Source organism: Rhinolophus sinicus, chromosome 1 (genome assembly GCF_057876585.1).
Source record: "Rhinolophus sinicus isolate RSI-liver-muscle chromosome 1, RSI-T2T, whole genome shotgun sequence".
NCBI lineage: Eukaryota > Metazoa > Chordata > Mammalia > Chiroptera > Rhinolophidae > Rhinolophus > Rhinolophus sinicus.
This window is the reverse complement of record NC_142501.1, coordinates 93,719,546-93,740,934: the sequence shown is the minus strand read 5'-3', so window position 1 is coordinate 93,740,934 and position 21,389 is coordinate 93,719,546. Positions and strand designations below refer to the sequence as shown.

General features: G+C 43.6%; 2 protein-coding genes and 1 pseudogene across 4 annotated transcripts in view; 2 read left to right on the top strand and 1 right to left on the bottom strand.

Annotated features, from left to right (window-relative positions):
* Window positions 1-21,389, top strand: part of BID (BH3 interacting domain death agonist) — a 44,432-nt gene that overhangs the window by 8,966 nt on the left and 14,077 nt on the right. The gene's annotated exons all lie outside the window — the stretch shown is intronic.
* On the bottom strand, window positions 12,716-18,822 carry LOC109461196 (ribosome biogenesis protein NSA2 homolog pseudogene; annotated as a pseudogene).
* Window positions 19,139-20,498, top strand: LOC148759131 (small integral membrane protein 30-like). Its single transcript, XM_088801905.1, has one exon. It carries the CDS (start codon window positions 19,139-19,141, stop codon window positions 19,316-19,318), a length of 180 nt encoding a protein of 59 aa, XP_088658031.1. The 3' UTR covers window positions 19,319-20,498.

Here is a 21,389-nt window from a genome sequence, read left to right as displayed (position 1 = left end):
ATCCGCAGTCCGCCATTCACTTCTCTGCCTGCCAACCAACCAACCAATCAACGTAGCCCTGCAGTTACATCAGTAGCCAATTGGCCAACTGGTTACAGCCGATGGCCAACCAATCACAGCCAATGGTGATTCACTACCTGAGCCAGCACCTCTCCACGCCAGGCCGAGAGCCTGGAAACTGCTCTCTGGGACTCTGTCCCCACACAGAACCATCCTTCTGACTCTTCCTGTCATAGGGGAGGAAGAAATGTTTCTATATCCTTCTAGGTTCTTTCGGCTGGTCTAGTAAGTAAATCTACATGAGGCAGATTAACAAAAGAAAACAACCACATTTTATTGTATAAGTACGTATGGAAACCCCACCACATACATGAGAGGTTCAGAGACAGAAAGGGGAAATGAGCGATTCTGTGGCATTCTGTGTGGCATTCAGAGCCAAGGATGAGGTGAGGCACCTGGGGCTTCAGAGAGGGGGACGGTCACTCACAGGACAATGAGAAGAACCGCTGTTCAGTAATTCATTGTTTGCCCTGCCCTGTAGATAGGTCCTCAAAGGTTATCTTTGGTGATAACTCTTACTCTGGGCAAGGCACCTAATTTAAAATTCTCTGAGGGAGAGGTGAGAGTTTCTCCTGAGTCTGTAGGGTCTCGATTACCTTCAGCTAAAAATAATTCACATACCAAGTGGCACATCTTGGGATGACTTGGTCTGAATCCCAACAGTCTGCTCCTCTGAAACTCCCTGAGAAGTTTCACATCCCAGAAGTTGGGTTAACAGATTGTTCCATATCTCATTGAACCAGTCTCAGTTAAATAGTTGTGTCTCCTTTCAGGAGGTGGGGATGCACGTGCACGTGATCAGGTATTTAATAAGAGGCATCTCAATGGGAAAAAAAGAAACACAAAGGTTAATCATTGGAGCAGACTAATCTGGGGTTCTGAGTTCTGAAAGCAAGCAGTTGAGATTTCTAGATGTCTGTCTCAAATCCCTTTCAGATGGAGTGAAGGCAGGCCGTGACTGAGTGATAGATTCTCCTGGTCTGCATTGTGAATGTCTCTGTGATCTTTCTGCAACCGGCACAAAGATTGTCCACGTATGAGCTATTGTGATTTCTCTGAAGTTTATATCAAGTTGTCCCACTTTGGCTTGCGTGGCCTTGGGAAATGGGCAGTTTTAGTTCTCAATGGTTCCAGATCAGAAGGGTGGGAGAAAAATTAGAAACGTGTTTGGAGAGTGATAGCCAGATACTGGAGAAAACTAGAAGAATACAGGATCCAGTCCAGTTTACAAGTAGGAACAAAAACATCAAAAGGACAGCACTAAAATCTAATACCCACAAAGGCACATTACTAAAACATAATTTTTCTCTGTAAAATCACTACCATTTTTTACCAAAGATAGTCGAATTAAAAGTAATTTGTAAAATAAGTGTAGTTTCAATAAACTTGCTGTTATTTACACAGAAGCAGAAAGAATAGTAATTAAGAACATAGCCTTTTTTTTTTAATTAAAAATTTTTTTCAATTGCACTTGACATTCAGTATTATATTTCTGGTGTACAGCATAGTGGTTAGACATTTAAATAACTTAGAAAGTGATCCACCCAATAAGTCTAGTATCCACCCAGCACCATACATAGTTATTACAATATTATTGACTAGATTCCTTGTGCTGTACTTTATATCCCATGACTATTTTCTAACTACCAATTTCTACCTCTTAATTTCTTCACCTTTTCACCCAGCCTTCCAACCCCCCTCCCGCCTGGCAACCATGAGTTTGTTCTCTGTATCTATGAGTTTGTTTCTGTTTTGTTCGTTTGTTTATTTTGTTTTTTAGATTCCACATGTAAGTGAAATCATATGGCATTTGTCTTTCCCTGTCCAACCTATTTTTACTTAGCATTATATCCTCTAGGTCCATCCATGTTGTCAGAAATGGTAAGATTTCATTCCTTTTTATGGCCAAGTAATACTCCATTGTATATATGTATCACTTCTTTATCCATTTGTCTTTTGATTGGAACACTTTATTCATTTACATTTAAAATAATTATTGATAGGTATGTAGTTATTGACGTTTTACTGTTTTCTATTTTTTTTGTAGTTCTCTGTCCCTCTCTTATTCTGTAGCTCTCTTCTCTCTCTCTTTTTTTTTTTTTTAGATTTTATTGGGGAAGAGGAAAAGGACTTTATTGGGGAACAGTGTGTACTTCCAGGACTTTTTCCAAGTCAAGTTGTTGTCCTTTCAATCTTAGTTGTGGAGGGCACAGCTCAGCTCCAGGTCCAGTTGCTGTTGTTCGTTGCAGGGGGCGCAGCCCACCATCCCTTGCGGGAGTTGAACAGGCAACCTTGTGTTAGAGAGGACGCACTCCAACCAATTGAGCCATCCGGGAGCTCAGCAGCATCTCAGATCAAGGTTCTGTGTTCAATCTTAGTTGCAGGGGGCGCTGCCCATCCCTTGCTGGAGTCAAGGAATCGAACTGGCAACCTTGTGGTTGAGAGGACGCGCTCCAACCAACTGAGCCATTCTGGAGCTTAGTGGCAGCTCAGCTCAAGGTGCCGTGTTCAATCGTAGTTGCAGGGGGCGGAGCCCACCATCCCTTGTGGGATTCGAGGAATTGAACTGGCAGCCTTGTGATTGAGAGCCCATTGGCACATGTGGGAATCGAACCGGCAGCCTTTGGAGTTAGGAGCATGGAGCTCCAACCGCCTGAGCCACTGGGCTGGCCTCTCTAGCTCTCTTGTCTTGTATGTTGATGACTTTCTAAAGTGTTGTGTTTGGATTCCTTTCTCTTTATTTCTTGTATATCTCCTGTAGATTGTTGGTTTGTGGTTACCATGTGCTTCCTATATATCAGGTTATATTTATACTAGCAGTCTACTTTAAGTTGATGGTCGCTTAAGTCGGAACACATTCTAAAATCACTACCATTTTTACTCATCCCCTCCACTTTTATGTTTTTGTCGTTATTTTTTACGTGTGTGTATCCCTTAACTTACTGTTGTAATCACACATAATCATCTTACTTTTGCCTTTCAACCTTTGTGCTAGCTTTAGTGTTGATTGATCCACTGCTTTTATAATGTGTTTGCCTTTGTCAGTGAGAATTTTTTTCTTTGCAATATTTTGTCCATATTTTTTATTTCTTTCTCCTTTTTCTTAAAGAAGTCTTTAACAATTCTTGTAATACTGGTTTGGTGGTGATGAACTCCTTTAGCTTTTTCTTGCTGGGAAGCTCTTTATTGGTCCTTTGATTTTAGATGATAGCCTTGGTGGGGAGAGTAATATAGGTTGTCGGTCCTTGCTTTTCATCATTTTGAATATTTCGTGCCTATCCCTTCTGGCCTGCAACGTTTCTGTTGAGAAATTAGCTGACAGTCTTCTGGGGGCTCCCTTGTAGGTAACTAACTGCTTTTCTCTTACTGCTTTTGAGACACTCTCTTTGTTTTTACCTTTGGCATTTTAATTATATTGTGCCTTGGTGTGGCCCTCTTTGGGTTCATCTTGTTTGGGACTCTCTGTGCTCCCTGGGTTTATATGTCTATTTCTTTCACCATGTTAAGGAAGTTTTTCGTCATTATTTCTTTTTCTTTTCTGTTTTTTTTTTTGTGTTTTTTTTTAGGGGAAGGGGAACAGGACTTTATTGGGGAACAGTGTGTACTTCCAGGCCTTTTTTCCAAGTCAAGTTGTTGTCCTTTCAGTCTTAGTTGTGGAGGGCGCAGCTCAGCTCCAGGTCCAGTTGCCGTTTCTAGTTGCAGGGGACGCAGGCCGCCATCCCTTGCAGGAATCGAACTGGCAACCTTGTGGTTGAGAGCCGGAGCTCCAAACAACTGAGCCATCTGGGAGGCAGCTCCGCTCAAGGTGCTGTGTTCAATCGTAGTTGCAGGGGGCGGAGCCCACCATCCCTTGTGGGATTCGAGGATTTGAAAAGGCATCCTTGTGGTTGAGAGCCCGCTTGCCCATGTTGGAATCGAACCGGCAGCCTTTGGAGTTAGGAGCATGGAGCTCCAACTTACCTGAGCCACTGGGCTGGCCCTGTCATTATTTCTTCAAATAGGTTTTCAATCCCTTGCTCTCTTTCTTCTCCTGGTACCCCGATACTGTGAATGTTGTTACCATAGATGTTGTCCCAGAGGTCCCTTAAGCTATCCTCATTTTTTAAAATTCTTTTTTCTTTTTGCTGTTCCGATTGGGTGTTTTCTTCTACCTTGTCTCCAAATCAGACTCAGTGCTCTGCTTCAGTAATCTGCTGTTGATTCCTTCTAGTGTATTTTTCATTTTCCTTATTGTATTGTTCATTTCTGACAGGTTGTTTTTTTAATGGTTTCTATGTCCTATTTTATATTTCTCTCTTTAAGTTCTCACTGACTTTATTCGTCTCGTCAGTTCGTTGAGCATCCTTATAACCAGTGTTTTGAATTCTGCATCTGTTGGGTTGCTTGCCTCCATTTTGTTTAATTCTTTTTCTGGAGTTCTGTCCTGTTCTTTCACTTGGTTCATGTTTCTTTGTCTCCTCATTTTGGCTGCCTTTCTGTGTTTGTTTCTATGTATCAGGTAGATCTGTTATATCTCCTAATCTTGTCAGGGTAGCCTTATGTAGTAGGTGCCCTGTGAGACCCAGTGGCATAATCTCCCTGGTCACCTGAATCGGGTGCTCCAGGAGTGTCCCGTGTGTGTTGTGTGTGCCCTCCTGTTGTAGTTGAACCTTGATTGCTGTTGGCACGTCAGTGGATGGACCGTCAGGCTGACTGGCTGTGATGAGGACTGGCAGCGACTCTAGGGGACAAGTAGTGTGGAGGCTGACCCTACGGAGCGGCATTTGCTTGAGCGGGGCTCCGGTACCTGCCATATCCCTCTTTTGGGTGTGTTGTTTATGATGCAATTGGGTGGCGCTCTGGTGTGGTCTAAAGCCCGCGACCAGGTGTGTTGGTTCTGGGGCCTCTTGGGAGGGGCTCCAGTGCAGGCCCAGGTCAGCTGCTGTCTGTGTCCTGCCTGGGATCACCTGGTAGGAGCTACAAAGTGATCTGCAGTTGATACCTGCTTGTGCTGGGCTTGGAGGCCTCTGAGAGTGGTTATGCTGTGGACTGACACCAGCTGCCATCAGTGCCAGGACTGGGGCCACTTAAGAGATACAGGGCACACTAAGGCCAGGTGCTACTTATTGGGAGTCTGTGGACTTTTGATAAATTTTAGGAAAGTCTGAAGCGTGGGCCCACACTGGACAGGTATGTGGATTAGCTTCTGAAAGAGGTTCAGCTAGGCTCATGAATTGGGTTGAGGAACTCAGAGAATCACCAGAGTGGGGCGAGTATAGTGTTAGCCAGGTAGTTGGAGACACAGATTTGGCACTTCTGTAGGCTGTGTGTGGGGAGGACTCAACAAAGGAACAGTGGCGCCTGCTGGCACTTTAGTCCCCAGAGCACTGCCCCCCAGCCCTCAGCTGAAGCCAGACAACTCAGTTCCTCCCTGTGTGTCCATAATGTTTTTCCAGGTACTATCCCTTTGCTGCAACTCAGTGAGTGTGACTTGGTGAGTCTGTGCTCTGGCCCTTGAAGAAGGTGCTTGGGTCTACAGCAGCCCTCCGTCTCCCCCGGAAGGAGTCTTCACTGATTTTTTACAGCCAGATGTTGTAGGGGCTTCTATTCCCGGCACTGGTGCTCTGGGCTGGGAATGCCAGTCTGGGACTGGGACCCCTCGTTCCTTAGAGGGGACCTCTGCAACCCAGATACCCTCCCGATTCTTAACCAGCCTGTTTTGCGTCTCTACCCCTCCTACAAGTCGCAACATGGCTTCTTTTTTATATCTTTAGTTATAGCAGTTCTGTTCAGCTAGTGTTCAGCTAGTCCTCAAGGGTGGTGGTTCTGTAACTTAGCTGTAATTTTGATGTGGTGTGGGAGGAGGTGAGCACAGTGTTTACCTACTCTGCCATCTTGACTGGAAGTCCATATAGGCTCTTTTAAATCTACTTTGCTGGAATTTTTCATAAGGAATCTCCAGATTGAAATTTAAAAGGCCTTTCGAGGCCAGAAAAGCCAAACCAAGGACTTACCATTAGCCATTACGTGCAGTACCTATAGATTTAAATGAGTTCCTCTCCTCTTGAGGTCCCCAACATATCCTGAGGGCCCTGCACCTGCTAGGAATTGACCTTCTTTATTCACCTGGGAAGTCTGCTGGGAACCCTGTAAGTAAGGTTTCCTTGGTTTACATAAGTGAATCTTAATTCCTTAAAGCTGTCTGGTTATATCTGTGTCTATACATGTTTCTTTCAAACATGATACTCTAGTCAAAGCCTTGTAATATAATCAGTTTCAGTGTCGTTACAAGGAGAACAGATTCTTACTGAGCAGATTCTTACAATAACATTGTCATGAAAATAAGAATCCTCAACTGAGAATTTCTGAATTCTTGGGTCTAGTAGGGTGTAAAAGATAAGTGTTTCAATTCTGCTTAAAAAGATGTAATTTACCTAATCGCTCAAAGTCATAGATAGTTAAGAGAAAAATTTTTTTCTTATGTCTGGGAAACAAAAAAGTTAAGGAACCAGCACTGTTTCAAACACAAAGTCATAAAAATTGTAATAATCCTCATTAGCTTATTCAGTCCTGCGTGATAAAAACTTGTTCTGCTTGAGTCCAGTTTTTCCATTAGTTCTCTCAGCCGTTCCGGATGATTGAGGGTGATAGGGTCTGTGATAACTCCCCAAAGTTTGTAAGGTTTTTTTCATTTGCTCAGGGAAGTGGGTGCCTCCATCACTAAGACTGTGGAAGGTGTACCGGAGGTGGGAAACACCTTTTCTAACACCTTTTCTAACCATCTCTGTCACTGGGAGGGCATCAGCCTTGGGGCAGGGAAGGCTCAGCCCATCTGGAAAGCACGCCTACAAGAAGAACGTGTTGGTAATCTGTACTGAGTGGCCACTGAATGACGTCCATTAAAGTGTACTGTGGTGGATGAAGGCATGCAAAATCAAAAAAAAAATGGGGTTTGCTAGGGAGCCAGACAAAAACCAAGCAGCTGTCTTGGATTTCCCTTAGCCCGACTGTTTATTTAATTTACAACCATTGTTTACCATCTTAGTTTCTCTGATTCAGGAGCAGACTGTTGCCATGTTACGAGGGCATCAGAACGGTCAAAGTCTGGCACTGAGGGGTTGATTTTGCAGAAGCTGAATGGACTTCGTCCACAGGTGCCACAGGCTTTGTCGATTTTCTTGCTGCTGCCTTTGCATGAAAATCAGCTGCGGCATTTTAGTACAGAAGTTAGTTCTCACTGTTGAGATGATTCAGTTTTTTTAAGTAATTGAAACCTGATTAAGACAACATAAAGTTCAGAAAATTATTTTGATAAAACACAGAATCTTTGCTTTCTAGGCAGAAAACTGTTTATAGTATCTTATCCAGAGCAGACCAATAGAGTAGGAAAAATTTGTCCTTTTAGCAAATGAAAGAATATTAAGTTTTAGGACACTATTGCTATTAAAGCTTATTTTTAAAAACCCTTCTAACAAATTCATTTAATCTTATCCAGTGTGGTCACACATAAAATTTTTCTCAAGACTTCTTTTTTATAAACTTAATAACTTTTTCGTCCCTTTTAGTTTGTCTCTCATTCTCTTACCCGTTCAGAAATAACCAGGGCAAAATCACTTTCATTTCCCTTAACAAAAACATCTCCATATTTCATACCTTTTTTTTTAAGTCAAAACATATCTTATTTTTCTTGTATACACAGTTGTTTTCCCTGTTATTGTTTTTTTTTGTAGCTTTAATTACATGTATTATAATCCTTAACCTTTAGAAACTTTCATTTCTGGTGAAAACTAAGAATTATAAGCCATTGTGAAGTATGTTACACCAATATTGTTTAGATTGGTAACTTTATAAATACATTCCATAATTTCTAGCATAATATGTTTTTGCATAGTACAGTCTTCTAATGTGGCATACAACATATTTACTAACAGACCCAAATTGATTTTTTTTAGTTTCTTTGACATAAGAAGCAAAGGTAGATAAACCTATGGTCAGTAATTAATGTTTTATTATTTTGTCTTATTTGGAAATGATATGGATATTTGTCATGCGGGGGACCCTGCTCGCTGCACCATTTGTCGTGCCGGGCGACCTGCGAGGTCTCTGCTCCCGCTCCCCATACAAGAACGCAGGATATGGTGAGGCCAAAAAGGAACACCCACGGAGCCATAGGTAGGGGAGTCATACCACTATATTCTCTCTGGCGGCACTATACTCTCAATGGAGGCTGGATTCACACTGTCCGCAAACCGCCATCCACACAAGCCAGCCCAGCCACCATCTTCTTGCTAGCCCCCATTCTTTCTCTCTTCTTTCCTTCTCTCTCCTCCGTAGCCACAGCAGTTATATTAGCGGCTAATTGGCTAACTGGCTACAGCTGACGGCCAACTAGCCACAGCTGACGGCCATTCACCACCCGAGCCAGCACTCCTCCACGTGAGGCCGAGAGCCTACTAAACTACTTTCTGGGGCTCTGTCCCCACAATATTCAATGACTGTCCATCATTTAATTAATTACTTTATTTTTTATTTTTCAATTACAGTTGACATTCAGTATTATTTTATATTAGCTACTCCATCATCACGACCAGAAGTTCCACCCATTCCTTCATTTAATTTAGCTAGCAAAACTATAAGGTTTCAAGTTACCAAAGAGATTTAGGAAACCATTTCTAAGTACACATAAAATATAATTATTGCAAAAATGAAATGTATGCATATATAATTATTGCTAAACCTTTTTATCCTACTTAACATTTTTTAATTTACTTGCTCTTAACAATTATGTTTAGATTACTTATGAAAATTTCATTATACCAAATTATTTTTCTTGCTGAAAAATTTTGTAAGATAACATGAATTTATTTTTTTTAAACCCAGATGAAATAAAAGTTTTATATTTAATTCTGATAACTCTAAAGACACGTCTGTTTTAACCAAACGAAACTCAAACCAGCTTTAATATCAAATATTTTCCCAGATCACATGATCCTGGAAAGCAGTTGGGTTAGTTTCTATTATATTTTTGAGAATTTAATATAAGCACTTGTTTGCTTAAGCCGATTAAATAGACCTCTTTTACAAATTAGCAATACCATTGGAGGTAGAAAATACCACATAACACTCGTGAACATACAGATGCAAACAGAGACTTCCTAGCCTCTGTTTTAAAATTACTATCATGAGACAAATAATAAGTTTATCCCCTCAGAAGGCTACGGCTTTTTCTTATTAATATTTGTGGAGAAGACAATTAAATTTGTATTTGTCCTTGGCAAGGGAGCCTTGGTGCCAGAGAAGCAGTTTGTGCTTTTAAAAACACCCTCATCTGACCCCCCGTTTTTTTCCCCTAGTCTTAGGATTTGGGGGTTGGGTTTCTGGTTTCACAAAGATTTGTAAGGTAATGACAAGTGCTCTCAGTTCCCAAAGAATTAGGTTGTAACTTAAGTGATATAGGTTGATCTATCTGTCTAACTACATCATCCCTTAATTTGCTTTTCTCTCTAGGTATGTAGTTTTATTTTAGCTTAGGGGAGGATGCCTTAAAATAATTCCCGTCAGGCTCAAAATCTTTCAGTTTTGCCAAATTTCTGATCCAAAAGTTATTTGAATTTAAATCCTTTCAAAAACCTTGTCAGGTTTTATCTGAGACACAGCAATTCTTTCTGGCAGTACTGAACACGTCCATGGACTCAAGAGGGGACAGAGGTTGTTATTGCCCTCTGATGGCTGAGAGGTGACAGCCTGCATGGCCCATGGAGTGGAGGAGAGCCAAGCCCTTAGGACACAGGCAGTAGGTCTCCCTGGGAGTGAAAGTAACCAGTCTAGGATTGAGAAGAATGGGACAATGTGAAATTTTCTTTCCCTCTCTCACGGGGCTCAGGATGCAATCCGTTTACCAAAACATTGGAGGATCCTCCCTGGGTTTAAGGAATTCTCTACTAATGGCACTTAGATTGGCCTTAGACCAAGAAGTGAAAGATACTGGAGGACAAGTGTCCGTGAGGGGCACCGTCATTCTCACAGTCCTGGTTTTAGGTGCCTTCTAGCTCTTGAATTTGTCGTTATCCTTTTGCATCAAATCTTTCCGTGAAGCATTTAAAACAACTGTTTTTTCAACTTGCATTACGAACGTTAGCCTCCATTAGGACTTTATCAACAGGTTTTATTCTTATAGTCCTGGGTAAGAGAATTCCTGGCCAACATTATATCTATTCCCATAAAACATTCAGGTAAAGTTGGCATAACTTCTTTACATAAAGCCTGTTTAAATGTTCTGATTTTCATAATCTTATCAATCTTTACTTTTTCATATTCTTTTAATCTAATTGTCGCCCAAGTCAGGGCTTCATCAATGGATTTTGGTACTATAGTTCATGAAATTCACGTATCAGGCAGGCCTAGAAATTCCCCTGATCAGTTTACCCACTCTTGTGTAGAAAGGCTTTGGGTCCCTAGCAAGGGGTCAAGGCAAGGGACCCTGGTCCTTTTGTCAATTTTTAACTTGATTAACCAGCCTGACTGCTGCCCCAAGTGATTGTTGGTCAGTTTTCTCGTAACTGACCAACGGTTAAAAGCCTTCCAGCTTTTTAAATTTATTCAGACGGGTAAATAGAGCACACTTGTTTGGGGCCCTTTAATGTTGGGGGTTCAACAGAGGGTTAATGTGGCCTAGTCAGCCTTTGGTAGTGTTAATATTAAAACTTTTGTTTTAACCCCATCAATGTCCATTCCATTTTATTTATCCCAATTTATTATTTTTATTTTTTTCCAAAAGATTTTATTAGGGAAGGGGAACAGGACTTTATTGGGGAATAGTGTGTACTTCCAGGATTTTTTCCAAGTCAAGTTGTCCTTTCAATCGTAGTTGTGGAGGGCGCAGCTCAGCTCCAGGTCCAGTTGCCGTTTATAGTTGCAGGGGGCACAGCCCACCATCCTTTGTGGGATTCGAACGGCAACCTTGTGGTTGAGAAGATGCACTCAAACCAACTGAGCCATCCGGGAGCTCAGCGGCAGCTCAATTCAAGGTGCCGTGTTCAATATTAGTTGCAGTGGGCAGAGCCCACCATCCTTTGCAGGAGTCCAGGAGTTGAACTGGCAACCTTGTGGTTGAGAGCCGACTGGCCCAAGTGGGAATCGAACTGGCAGCCTTAGGCTCCAACCACCTGAGCCACCGTGCTGGCCCCCAATTTATTTTTTAATAACCATCGAAAGATTTCCATCCTGCTGGGATGAGCCCTGTAACTCTGCGTTCTGTTTTCTCTTTGTTTCACCCCATCAGTTATTTAAAATAGGTGTTCCATTCTGTGTATTTGATTTGGAAGCCCTTGCTTTTAAGTGCACTCTTAAATGACCTAGTTGGTGCATTGCTCACAATGGCCATTGTATTATAATTTTAGGCTGGAATCCCCTGAGGGCTGCAGCATTTGGCAGGAAGGAGGCCAGGTGGGGTTTAGCCTGCATTCCTGTCTGGCCAAATCTTGCAGCTTCCAACCTGACAGTTAACAAACTGGGTTCTTAGGATATAAACTTTTTAGGTTGTCTTTTAATAATATTTTGGCATTCTTTTTTATTTCTTTTTCTTTTTAAGTGTAGGGCAGTTTTACTTCCAATGTCCTAATGTTTTTAAAAATATCTGCAAATGTCTGATGGCAAATAGTCTGAGTGGACTGTGATTTTTGTTCTAATTTCTGTTCTTGTATCTGATTAAGGGAATCTTAGTGACTAGCCGTTAAAACAATATAAGAGCTCCCTAAAAATTTTTTTTCCTTGCTTTTCAATTTAGAAGTTTTTCCTATTCATAGGATCCATCGTCTGGCCTTGATGAGTAGGATCTAATAGCAATTCAAACCAGGACAAACTACAGATGTGAGAAGCATCCCCAGAGGAGAGTGCAAAAAGATGCAACCCTCACGAGATAGAGTTAACTCCTGGACTTAGAAACAGCCGTTCTAGAACCCGGGAATCACGTGTCTCCTCCAACCACCCCACCCCCACCCACACACACCCCTTTGGGATATTTGGGTTCTCTAAGTTCAGACCCACAGCCCACCCCGCTGCCTGCCCTATGCATGTGCATCCTCAGTCTGGTGGAAAACAAGAATGAGGGGCCCCATTTGTACCCTCTCTGGGAGGAAATGGGTAGACACAGGAAACTCTCGTGAGAGCCTGGCACAGCCAGAGAGCAAGGTGCGCCCCGACCAGGGCACCCCCTGGATGGTGGAGGCCAGAGAGAAAATATTCTCCCTCAATGCTCAAGGCCAAGCATTGAGGATATATAACCAGATGAAAGGAGAGACACCTGACAGAGACAGAAAACAATGCACAAAATGTGTGAGTGCTCATACCAAATAACCAAGAGTGGCTAAGCCCAAGAAGCGAGCTTCAGAAATGTTTTCTCCAGCTAATCTAAATTGAGAAGAGGAAAAGAAGACTCCCACCGCTCTGTGTCCATTGAACTCTGCAGGCAGAGATCCGGGGTCTGCTTTGGCAAGCGTGCTCACCTCTGCCGCTCATGCCTGAGGCCCCAGGATCTTCCTGCTGCGGCAGCGTCAGGGTGAGCGGGGCCCAGCCGGTGAGGTGTCCTGCTCACAGAGCCAGCAGTGGGGGAGGAAGAAACTTGCCTCTCTCAAGCTTCTTTTGTCTGGTCTAGTAATCAAATAGACATGAGGCAGACTAACAAGAGAAAACAACCGAATTTAATTGTATAAGTACGTATGGGAACCCCACCACATACATGAGAGGTTGAGAGACAGAAAGGGAAACGAGCGATTCTGTGGCATTCTGTGTGGCATTCAGAGCCAAGGATGAGGTGAGGCACCTGGGGCTTCAGAGAGGGGGACGGTCATTCACAGGACAATGAGAAGAACCGCTGTTCAGTAATTAGATGTTTGCCCTGCTGTACAGGTGGGTCACAGACAGTTATTTCTGATGATAACTCCTGAGGGCAAGGCCCCAAGTTTGAATTCCCTGAGGGAGAGGTGAGTTTCTCAGGAGCCCTCAGCTCAAAGTAATGCACACGCCAGGTGGCATGTCTTGGCAAGGCCTGTTCTGAACCCCTTCGCTGTCCTTTTTGTTTAACCAGGATATAATAATAATGAATAAATTGATAATGTCACCAGGGCCTTACTTAGAATGTCATATTTCTGAATGATGCTCATGTCATCAGCTGTGCCGACCAGACTCTCTCACAGAACTAAGGTTGACTTTACCGAGCTTACACAGCCCTCCCAGGAAAACTGGCCTGGCCTCTGCTTGTAGGGTCCCAGGTCTCCAGGTGGTAAGAAAGGTCATTTCCTGATGTTTGGGGGACCAGAAGGAGAGAGGTGAGGGACTGAATATACAAATGGACAATGAGACCATATGTAAAAGCAGAACTTGAATCCACAACTGGCAGCAACCTGCCCAGGAAACCAACTCCTTTATCGATGATAAGAAGCCCAGGAAGTCAGGCTGCTGTTTTTAGTGACAGTCCAGGAAGCTACATGTAATTTCTGTCACAGTCGGCCCAAGTGGCCAGGATGGTTAATAACTAACCGCTTCCCTGTTTTTTGTCCCTGCTTCCAATTTAGGACCACCCCGAGTAAGCTACATATGCACCCTGTGCAGTCACAGAGGGTCCCTGTTCTTAGTTACCCACCTCCAGCTCCTGTGGGGCACACCTGAAGCTCCCTTTCTCCATTGTAAAGCTTTCCCACTCCTTTGCGTCTCTTCCAAATGCAAGTGTCTGAATAAATAGCTTTTTTCATCTGGTTGGGCTTCCTTTATTTTCACAGAGAAATTCACTCACGTTTGTAGGAACTGCAAGTAGAACCTGGTAGAGTTGCTTGGATTTGATTTCCTACTCTTGGGATAGCAAATAAGAAATGTGCTTAAAATCCAGTCTGAGACCCCTTATGAAAATTTCCAGCAGAAGTTGATTTTGTGGCCTCAGTAGTTGTTCAGTACTGCATGGCTCTAAATTTTCAAAACAAACATAAAGAGGCCTAGGTGGTAATTAACACTTTTGCTGCATGGATGTAAATTACCCAGCCAATGTAATGAGACCAGCCCCTTTTTCTGTGGCAAAGAATAATCTTTGAGAGTATTATCATAGGCAAGAAGGCTGTCAGGAAAAATTGTGGAAGACTTTGAAATGGGCCAGAAAAATAACAAAATAACTGGATGTTCTGATTAGAGCACACTTTTAGGTTTTCTTTGCTCTTTATCATCTTTGAGCTATTTCACATCTCTAAATTGTAGAAAACTGATACTAATGCAAAAGATTTGTACATAGAAATGCAAATGAATTCTGCCTAGTGGACCTCCTTGTGGATGCTGACAGGTTTTGCATCTATTTATAAATTCATTTCAGCTTTCACATGGCCTGTGGGTATAGGCCTTTGATTCCTTTGAATGGTTATAACATCTTACTGTTTCCCCATTAAATATTGAGTTAAATAAAATCTTTAATATGTGTTCATTTAATTGGGGGGGGGGGAAATCCACCTTCTCCAAACCCATTATTTTTCTGAGGAGTACACACTGTGGACTAAGCCTAAATTAATCAGGAGGCTTCACTAGAATTAAAGGACAAAGTTTTAGTTATGGATGTTAAGATTTGCAACTTGGGGAATGCTACCAGGTAATACTCGGAGTTTTGTGAAGAAATGAGGAGACTTGAGGGCTCATACAGTGAAAACGACATTCTTGGGAAGGGTCAGTCCTGCATCCTTGCTTCTGTGTTGGTCCAAGACGGTGATCTTCCGAGGTCCAGCGGTCTGGACATGTGAGCGTTCTTTCCTAAGTTCTTCAGAGGGTTTTTTTTGGGAGTGATACATCCCCAGGCATCCATGCATAACTGAGAAGTTGAGAAGTTTTAAGTGCTCAGGCTAGTTCAAGTAGGGGTGATGGTCTGCTTCCTGCTGGCACTGAGGATTATACCCATAGAAGAATTTGACAGAGGGTCGGCCGGGTCTTACTACTGCCAAAGGATCGCTGAGGATTATGACAAAAAGGAACTAGTGAAAGCATGTGAGGGGAAACCTGTCATTGAGCATCCAGAATATGGAGAAGTAATTCAGCTTCTGGGTGACCAGCACAACATACGCCTGTTCCTCGGAGAGACTGCACTGGGTAACGACCAGCTGAAGAAGGTTCATGGATTTTAAGTGCTTTTGGTTCACTGAAACTTAAGTGAGGATTTCCTTGCGGTGAGTAGAATTTCACTTCTGTCCCTTGTCACAAGTTTAAAAACCTTACAGCTTGTATAATGTAACCATTTGGGGTCTGCTTTTAACGCGGACTACCTCCATGCAATAAACTGAAAAAAGCCATGCTGTCCAGCCTTTTGAGAAGGGGCCGAGCAGTAGGTGCCTGGCAGTATCCCGCCTGAAACAAAGCAATGACGTGAAGTTTCAGCCAAGCCCAAAACCCCAGGGTCACAGACAGCCATGTCTGGCCAGAAGCTCCTCTTCTCTCTATGCAGAGTTCCCTACCCTAAGAGAATGTCACCCCCTGAACAGCAAAGGCAGCTGTACCACTGGAGGGAGCCTTCAGTGGTGGAGGATCCCTTGTCTCCACCCTGACCAGGTAGTAGGCAGAGCTTAGAGGGCCAGCTTCCTGTAGTGAGGTGGTAGGATGTCTGGCTTACCACTAAGGTCTTTTTGACCAGACATGTCCTCACTAATCGATGTCCAAACACCACAATGTGAGGCCAGCCGTCTATCAGTTAAACACTGGACAAGGGAACAAATTTCAAACTGATGTGTCAATCATGTAGCTAATTGTAATGCTTACAGCTTACTGTCAATAACCGCCCAGGGCCATGTGAGGTAACAGACTCGTTTTTTGGTTTATTTTCCCTTCAGCTTTAATGTTAGGTAATATATTAAAACTCTTATTTAAATAAAACTTGTTTTCAGAAACCAAAAAAAATCTATTCCTCATGTTTCAGCCCATTCTGATTTAAGTAATTTTGTTAGTGTGGCTGTGGTGCCTTTTAGTTTCTTCAATCTCCTCAACACCAAGGCCCAGAAAGGTGAACTAACCCTTTCCTGCCCATCTTTTCCAGGTGGCACTTTCTCTTCTGGACCCCCAGTCTGGGTCGGCTTCCATGCCCTACTCTATATATTTTTATTTTTATCTTTATATATGTATATATAAACAGCTATGTCTTTATAGACATATAGATAAATATAAGTAGGTATAACAGTGTACATAGCCTTTCCTGGCACCTGGCACATAGTAGGCACTATACGTATTTGATGGCTGCACTAATGACTGGGTTCTTATAACAGTACACACTTTTTAAAATAGTGTTTATGTTTATAAATGTATTTTTTTGGTAAATAAGCTCCACTGAAGAAGGGACCTGTGAGTCATTTCTGTCAGTGTTCCACAGCTCCAAGTTAAGTGCCCGCCTGTTGAACAAGCTCACAATGCTGTTGACCGATGAGTGCCACACTCAGAATCACAGTGGTGAAGTGGTGGGTGGGACGGATGGGGACTCCAGCTGTAGTATGCGCTCTCCTGCAGCGGTGAGGGACCTTGAGGTCTGCATGGTGCTTGGTTAGGTGGGAGTAGTGGGAGGACACAGGTAAATCCATGTGGGCAAGGACGGCTGCCTTCCCAGCTTTATCCTCTCAAACCTGTGTCCTCGCCACGGTACCTGTGTGTGCTTGCTCCTGCCTCAGGGTGGCCAAGCCTCCGACTGACCATGTGGGATGGTGCGGGGCTGGGCTGGTCTCGTGAACTTTTCAGCTACTTCAGGGACATTGGGTATCCAGGGTGTGAGTGAGGTCAGGGATTAGAGTCTGAGCAGATACGTGAGCCCCCACTCCTGGTAGGCAGGCCCAGAGGTGGGCACCCCAGTCTGGCAGCCCTGCAGGTGCCGCGGCGTTCGCTGCCCTCACTGCACCCTCAGATCCCAGCGTCGGCTCTGGAAACTGGGGCGGAAGTGCTATCCTTCAGGACCTTGTGTGGATCAGAGAGCAGGCCAGCAAAGGCAGACCTGGCACGGACGTTGTAAGTAGCTGGTGGTGATTATGAGTGATGGCATTTGTCATCCCTGCACCCCAGAACCCACCCTTGGCTGGGAAAAAGGTGGGCTAAGGGCGCAGAGAACTAACCCATAAAGAGTCTGGGTCTCAGCTGTGTCACCATAGGAAAGTACCCCCGAGCTGGTGGAATCCTGGCTGTGAAATGTGCCTGGGGAACGGAGCCTGATCATAGGGAAGGCCGTTGGTCACTGTCCCCATTGTGACCCACCTGGCCACTGCCCATTGGGTCTTGGCTGCGTGAGTTCTCCTTGCTGGCAGCTTAGGTTAGGACTTAGGGTTTGGGGGTGAAGCCGTGGTGACGCGGAGCCTCTGAGGTTTTCAGTGGGCAATATACCCCTGTCCACCTGTTCCCACCACAGCTGATACAACTCATTGAGTTTCTTCTTAAGTAACAAAGGAGTAAAGCCAGAGGCAAACAGATGCAGGTAGGTGCTGCAGGATGGCAGGATGACGGGAATGTTCATTTGTATTATCTCATTTGATTCTAGATTTAATAGGAAAATGCCTCACCTGGGTATTGCTGTTCTTTACAATAGAGTTAATAGTTCTCTTGATGACCGCTGGCATGTCAGCTGTTGGGTAGTACTCAGAAACATCACAGTAAAGGTGGCTTTCCTGACTGGTGCATAGTCTTCAGTAATTATAAGGAGTTTCTTGTAGGAGCCTGCTGTCAAACCAATGAGACGGCGTTTATGCATCCATCATTTTCAGGACTGTTTGTAACCTGGGCATATTTCCCCCAAAGAACCTTGCTTCCCGTGTCACAAGGCCCAACTCGCCCACGTTCACCTCAGTGAGCATACCTTTGGTAATAACACCCAAAGTTGTATAAAGTGGGGATGAGGGACTCTTCTTTACACCCAGTACTGGTAGGCAGAAGGTGGCTCTCAGTCTGGAGTGTTACATGGGCCTTCCGGAAACGGAAGCCCATCGGCCTGCTAAATCTTTCACATTTAGGTGGTTTTCGAGTAAAGCCGTCTCCAGGAAAGCAGACTTCGGTAACGATCCTCTTCCACGCTTTCTCTTTCCTGTTCTAACAACTTTTCATACCTCTGTTTCTCCCTGGGCATGCACTTTGGGCAGAGAGACTTCCCATTTTCCTGCTTTCTCTTTTCGTTTTTGTGTCATCATATTGGAAAGAACTTTAGCTCATGACTGTCCCTCTCTGCCCAGTATGTGCAGGTACTACTCCTTGTGGAGTCTTTTCATCATTCTTTTTTGTTTGGTGTTTCTCTTTTCATGCATCTTGATTGTCTTTTTCATGTGCATTTTCTCAGCATAGCTCTGTTTAAGGTAGAGCTTAGCTTTAACACCAGTCACCCTTTTTGCTGCCTTTGAACGTTCATGAGCCTCTTGACTTTCCACCTTCCTTCTTTCTCTTTGTGTCATGGTAATCCAAATGATATCCATAGCGCTTATGGTGTGACTCAATACTATATTCGTTTTGTGGTATGGTTACGGCCGCCGAGTCGCTGGGTGCAGTCCCCTGGGTGTAAAGAAACTCAATTTTCGGGTCTCAGAAACTCGTGAGCCAACTCCATGCAACTCGCAACAGGAAAGGCTCCACAGTCCTATTTTTAATGACGAAAACATTGAAAGTGTAAATGTCCATTAGTAGAAGGTTAATCATATTTTGGTGCATATGTACAGTAGAACAGGGTTTTCAACCTCAGCACAGTGACACTTGTGCTGGATGATTCTTTGTTGTCAGGAGCTGGCCTGCGTGCGTGGGATGCCCCCGCATTCTGGCTGCCACCCACTGGATGCCAGGAGCACTTTACCCAGTTGTGACAACTAAAAATGTCTTTAGACATGTGCAGATGTTCCTTGGGGGTCAAAATCGCCCCCGATTGAGAACAAACCATTGCAAAGGAATACTAATAAGCATTAAAAAATTTTTTGAAACTCACCATTCCTGTAATGGCTGCTTCCTGGAAGGCGCTGTCATGTGGAACCTCTTAGCCTCCACGTTCAGAGCTCCAGGAAGGGAGTATTTCAAGTCGGATAGAATTATATACATATCGTTTCTTAAAACCTTCAGCACTCAAGGTCCCCACGCCATGACCTCAGTTTCAACACAACTGTTCTTAGTCCTCGTTCCACTGCTTGTGGTGCTGCCTGTTGTTGAAGCAGTAGAAGACGGAGCTGCAATCGCTCTCTTCTTAGGTGTGCTTCTCAGCATGACAGGCGTCTGTGCCTGTTTGGGGGTATATGCCCGAAAGAGAAATGGACGGATATGACTTTGAAGGGCCTCTTGAATCAGACCTTGCTCTGAAGACATTTGTGCTGTTTAGGTTAAAAACTGAGCTTTGGTGTCTGATAGTTCCAAAGAAACAGTAAATAGGATAATTTTACATACTTAGTTGTTTTCCTATAAATGGGAATAAATTGATATGTTAAATGGAATAAAAATGCTTTTTCACAACATATGCACTGAGAAAGTCAGTCTGTAATTTGTATTTGCTAGTTAGACAGAGGGTCAAAGAAGAAAGATGGCTGAGATTTGCATAAGTGATATTTCATGGTCTCAGAATTCTCAAAGTAAATGAAGTGGAAAGAAGGAAACTCTTGCCCAGAATCCTAGGAAGTCAACACTGTTCAGTTGTAATCACTGCCTCCTGCATCGGTGAGGAGTCTTTTCTCTATATTTTTATCAGATTTTTGTTTTGTTATCTCCCAAGTTAATATTCTACTTAAATATAAAATACAGTCAGTCAAAACTTAAAACTTAATACAGAATTGTACACCTGAAATCTATGTAATTTTACTAACAATTGTCATCCCAATAAATTAAAAAAAAAACACTTAAAACTTTTATTTCTTTGGGGGAATAGAAGTTAATGGAGAAAAGATTTAATGTAAAAATAATACTTTATATTGATGTTGAAATGGAGAAGAGATTTAATGTTAAAAAAAAAGCCTTTATATTAACTGAGTAACACCCCCATGGTGAGAAATACTATATTAAATATTAACTGATATATTGTTAAAAAAATTTTGTTTTTTAAAATACCTGTTGAAGCAGAAAAATGATCCCAATATAGGTGACCGTAGAATATGGAAGTCTGCCTGAGTGTGTGGCTGTGCGTGTCAGAGTGTGGAAGGAAATCAGACTAAATGTTTGTGTGAATTACCTCTTGAGGACCGTCTCTCCCCACATAGTTTTCTGGAGTTCGTTCTTGAGAGAATGTGGTGGGGGCAGAGGCCTGGGTTCTGCCCACTGGCCCTTTCCCTTGGCAGTGACTGCATGCGTTGTTGGCTTCTGTGGCCTTTGTCCTGGGGCTGCGTTCTGTTTCGCTCTGTCCTGATGCTGCTGGTGGCTCCAGCCTTGGGGCCAGCCAGTGCCCTATTGCTTTTCTCTCTCTGTCCACATGCCCCTGAGTCCTCTGAGCTTGGCCCCCTCCCCTCCCAGACACTCAGACACACCCAGCCATGGGTGCGGGCTTGGCCAGGCTCCCATGGGGAAGTTGGGGCTCAGCCTCAAGCTGTGTGTGACCCCCAAGGCTTGTGTGAGCACCCAGACGGGCCTGGCAGTGCTGAGAGCGGACCGTGTCCCAAGCACACGTGCAACGGCTACCTGCAGATGGGAGACACACTTCTGTCAGCACAGGCCTTGTTCCAGCCACCCCTTCACACATGTAGGAGCCTGGCTCTTTCTTCCTGGAGACAGTTGGTTGTCCATTCTTCTGTTCAGTTTTTCCACTTATGTAGTTAGGAGCCATAGGAAATTGACTGTTTTTGCTGTACACAATAACCATTTTATTTGATTCGACCTAATATTGTGTGTAAACACACACATGCACCAGCAAATACATTTTAAAATAGAATTATTATGTTGTTCTCCAGAAAGTTCTGTTCAGCATATTGGGACATTTCTGTATGATGCACATACAAGCCTCTCCTTATTTCTCATGGTTACGTATGTTCATTTTATGGACATGGTCTTCTTAACTCATTGGCTTTTGTTTGGTCCGTTGTTTATGACGAGTTATTTCGTTGGAATAGGTGTCATATGGAAGCTTTAATGTTTTATGTAATTTCACACATGCACTCTTGTTATAAACATTTTACAGGAGCTCTAGCCCATGAATGATTTATCGCATCTGCCCTTTGGTGGCCTGTGGAGAGAGCTGGCCTGGCCGGCTGTCCCTTCCGCCACACCTTCTCTCCTCGTCCACTAAGTCAGCAGCACCGCAGTGCTGCCTTCTCGGCACAGCATGTGGAACAGGGTGACCATGTGAAGCTCAGACCTGCTGCTCACTGAGGGATGCGCTGGTGCTTTTCTTTTTGTTGTTGGAAGGAAGGAGGAGT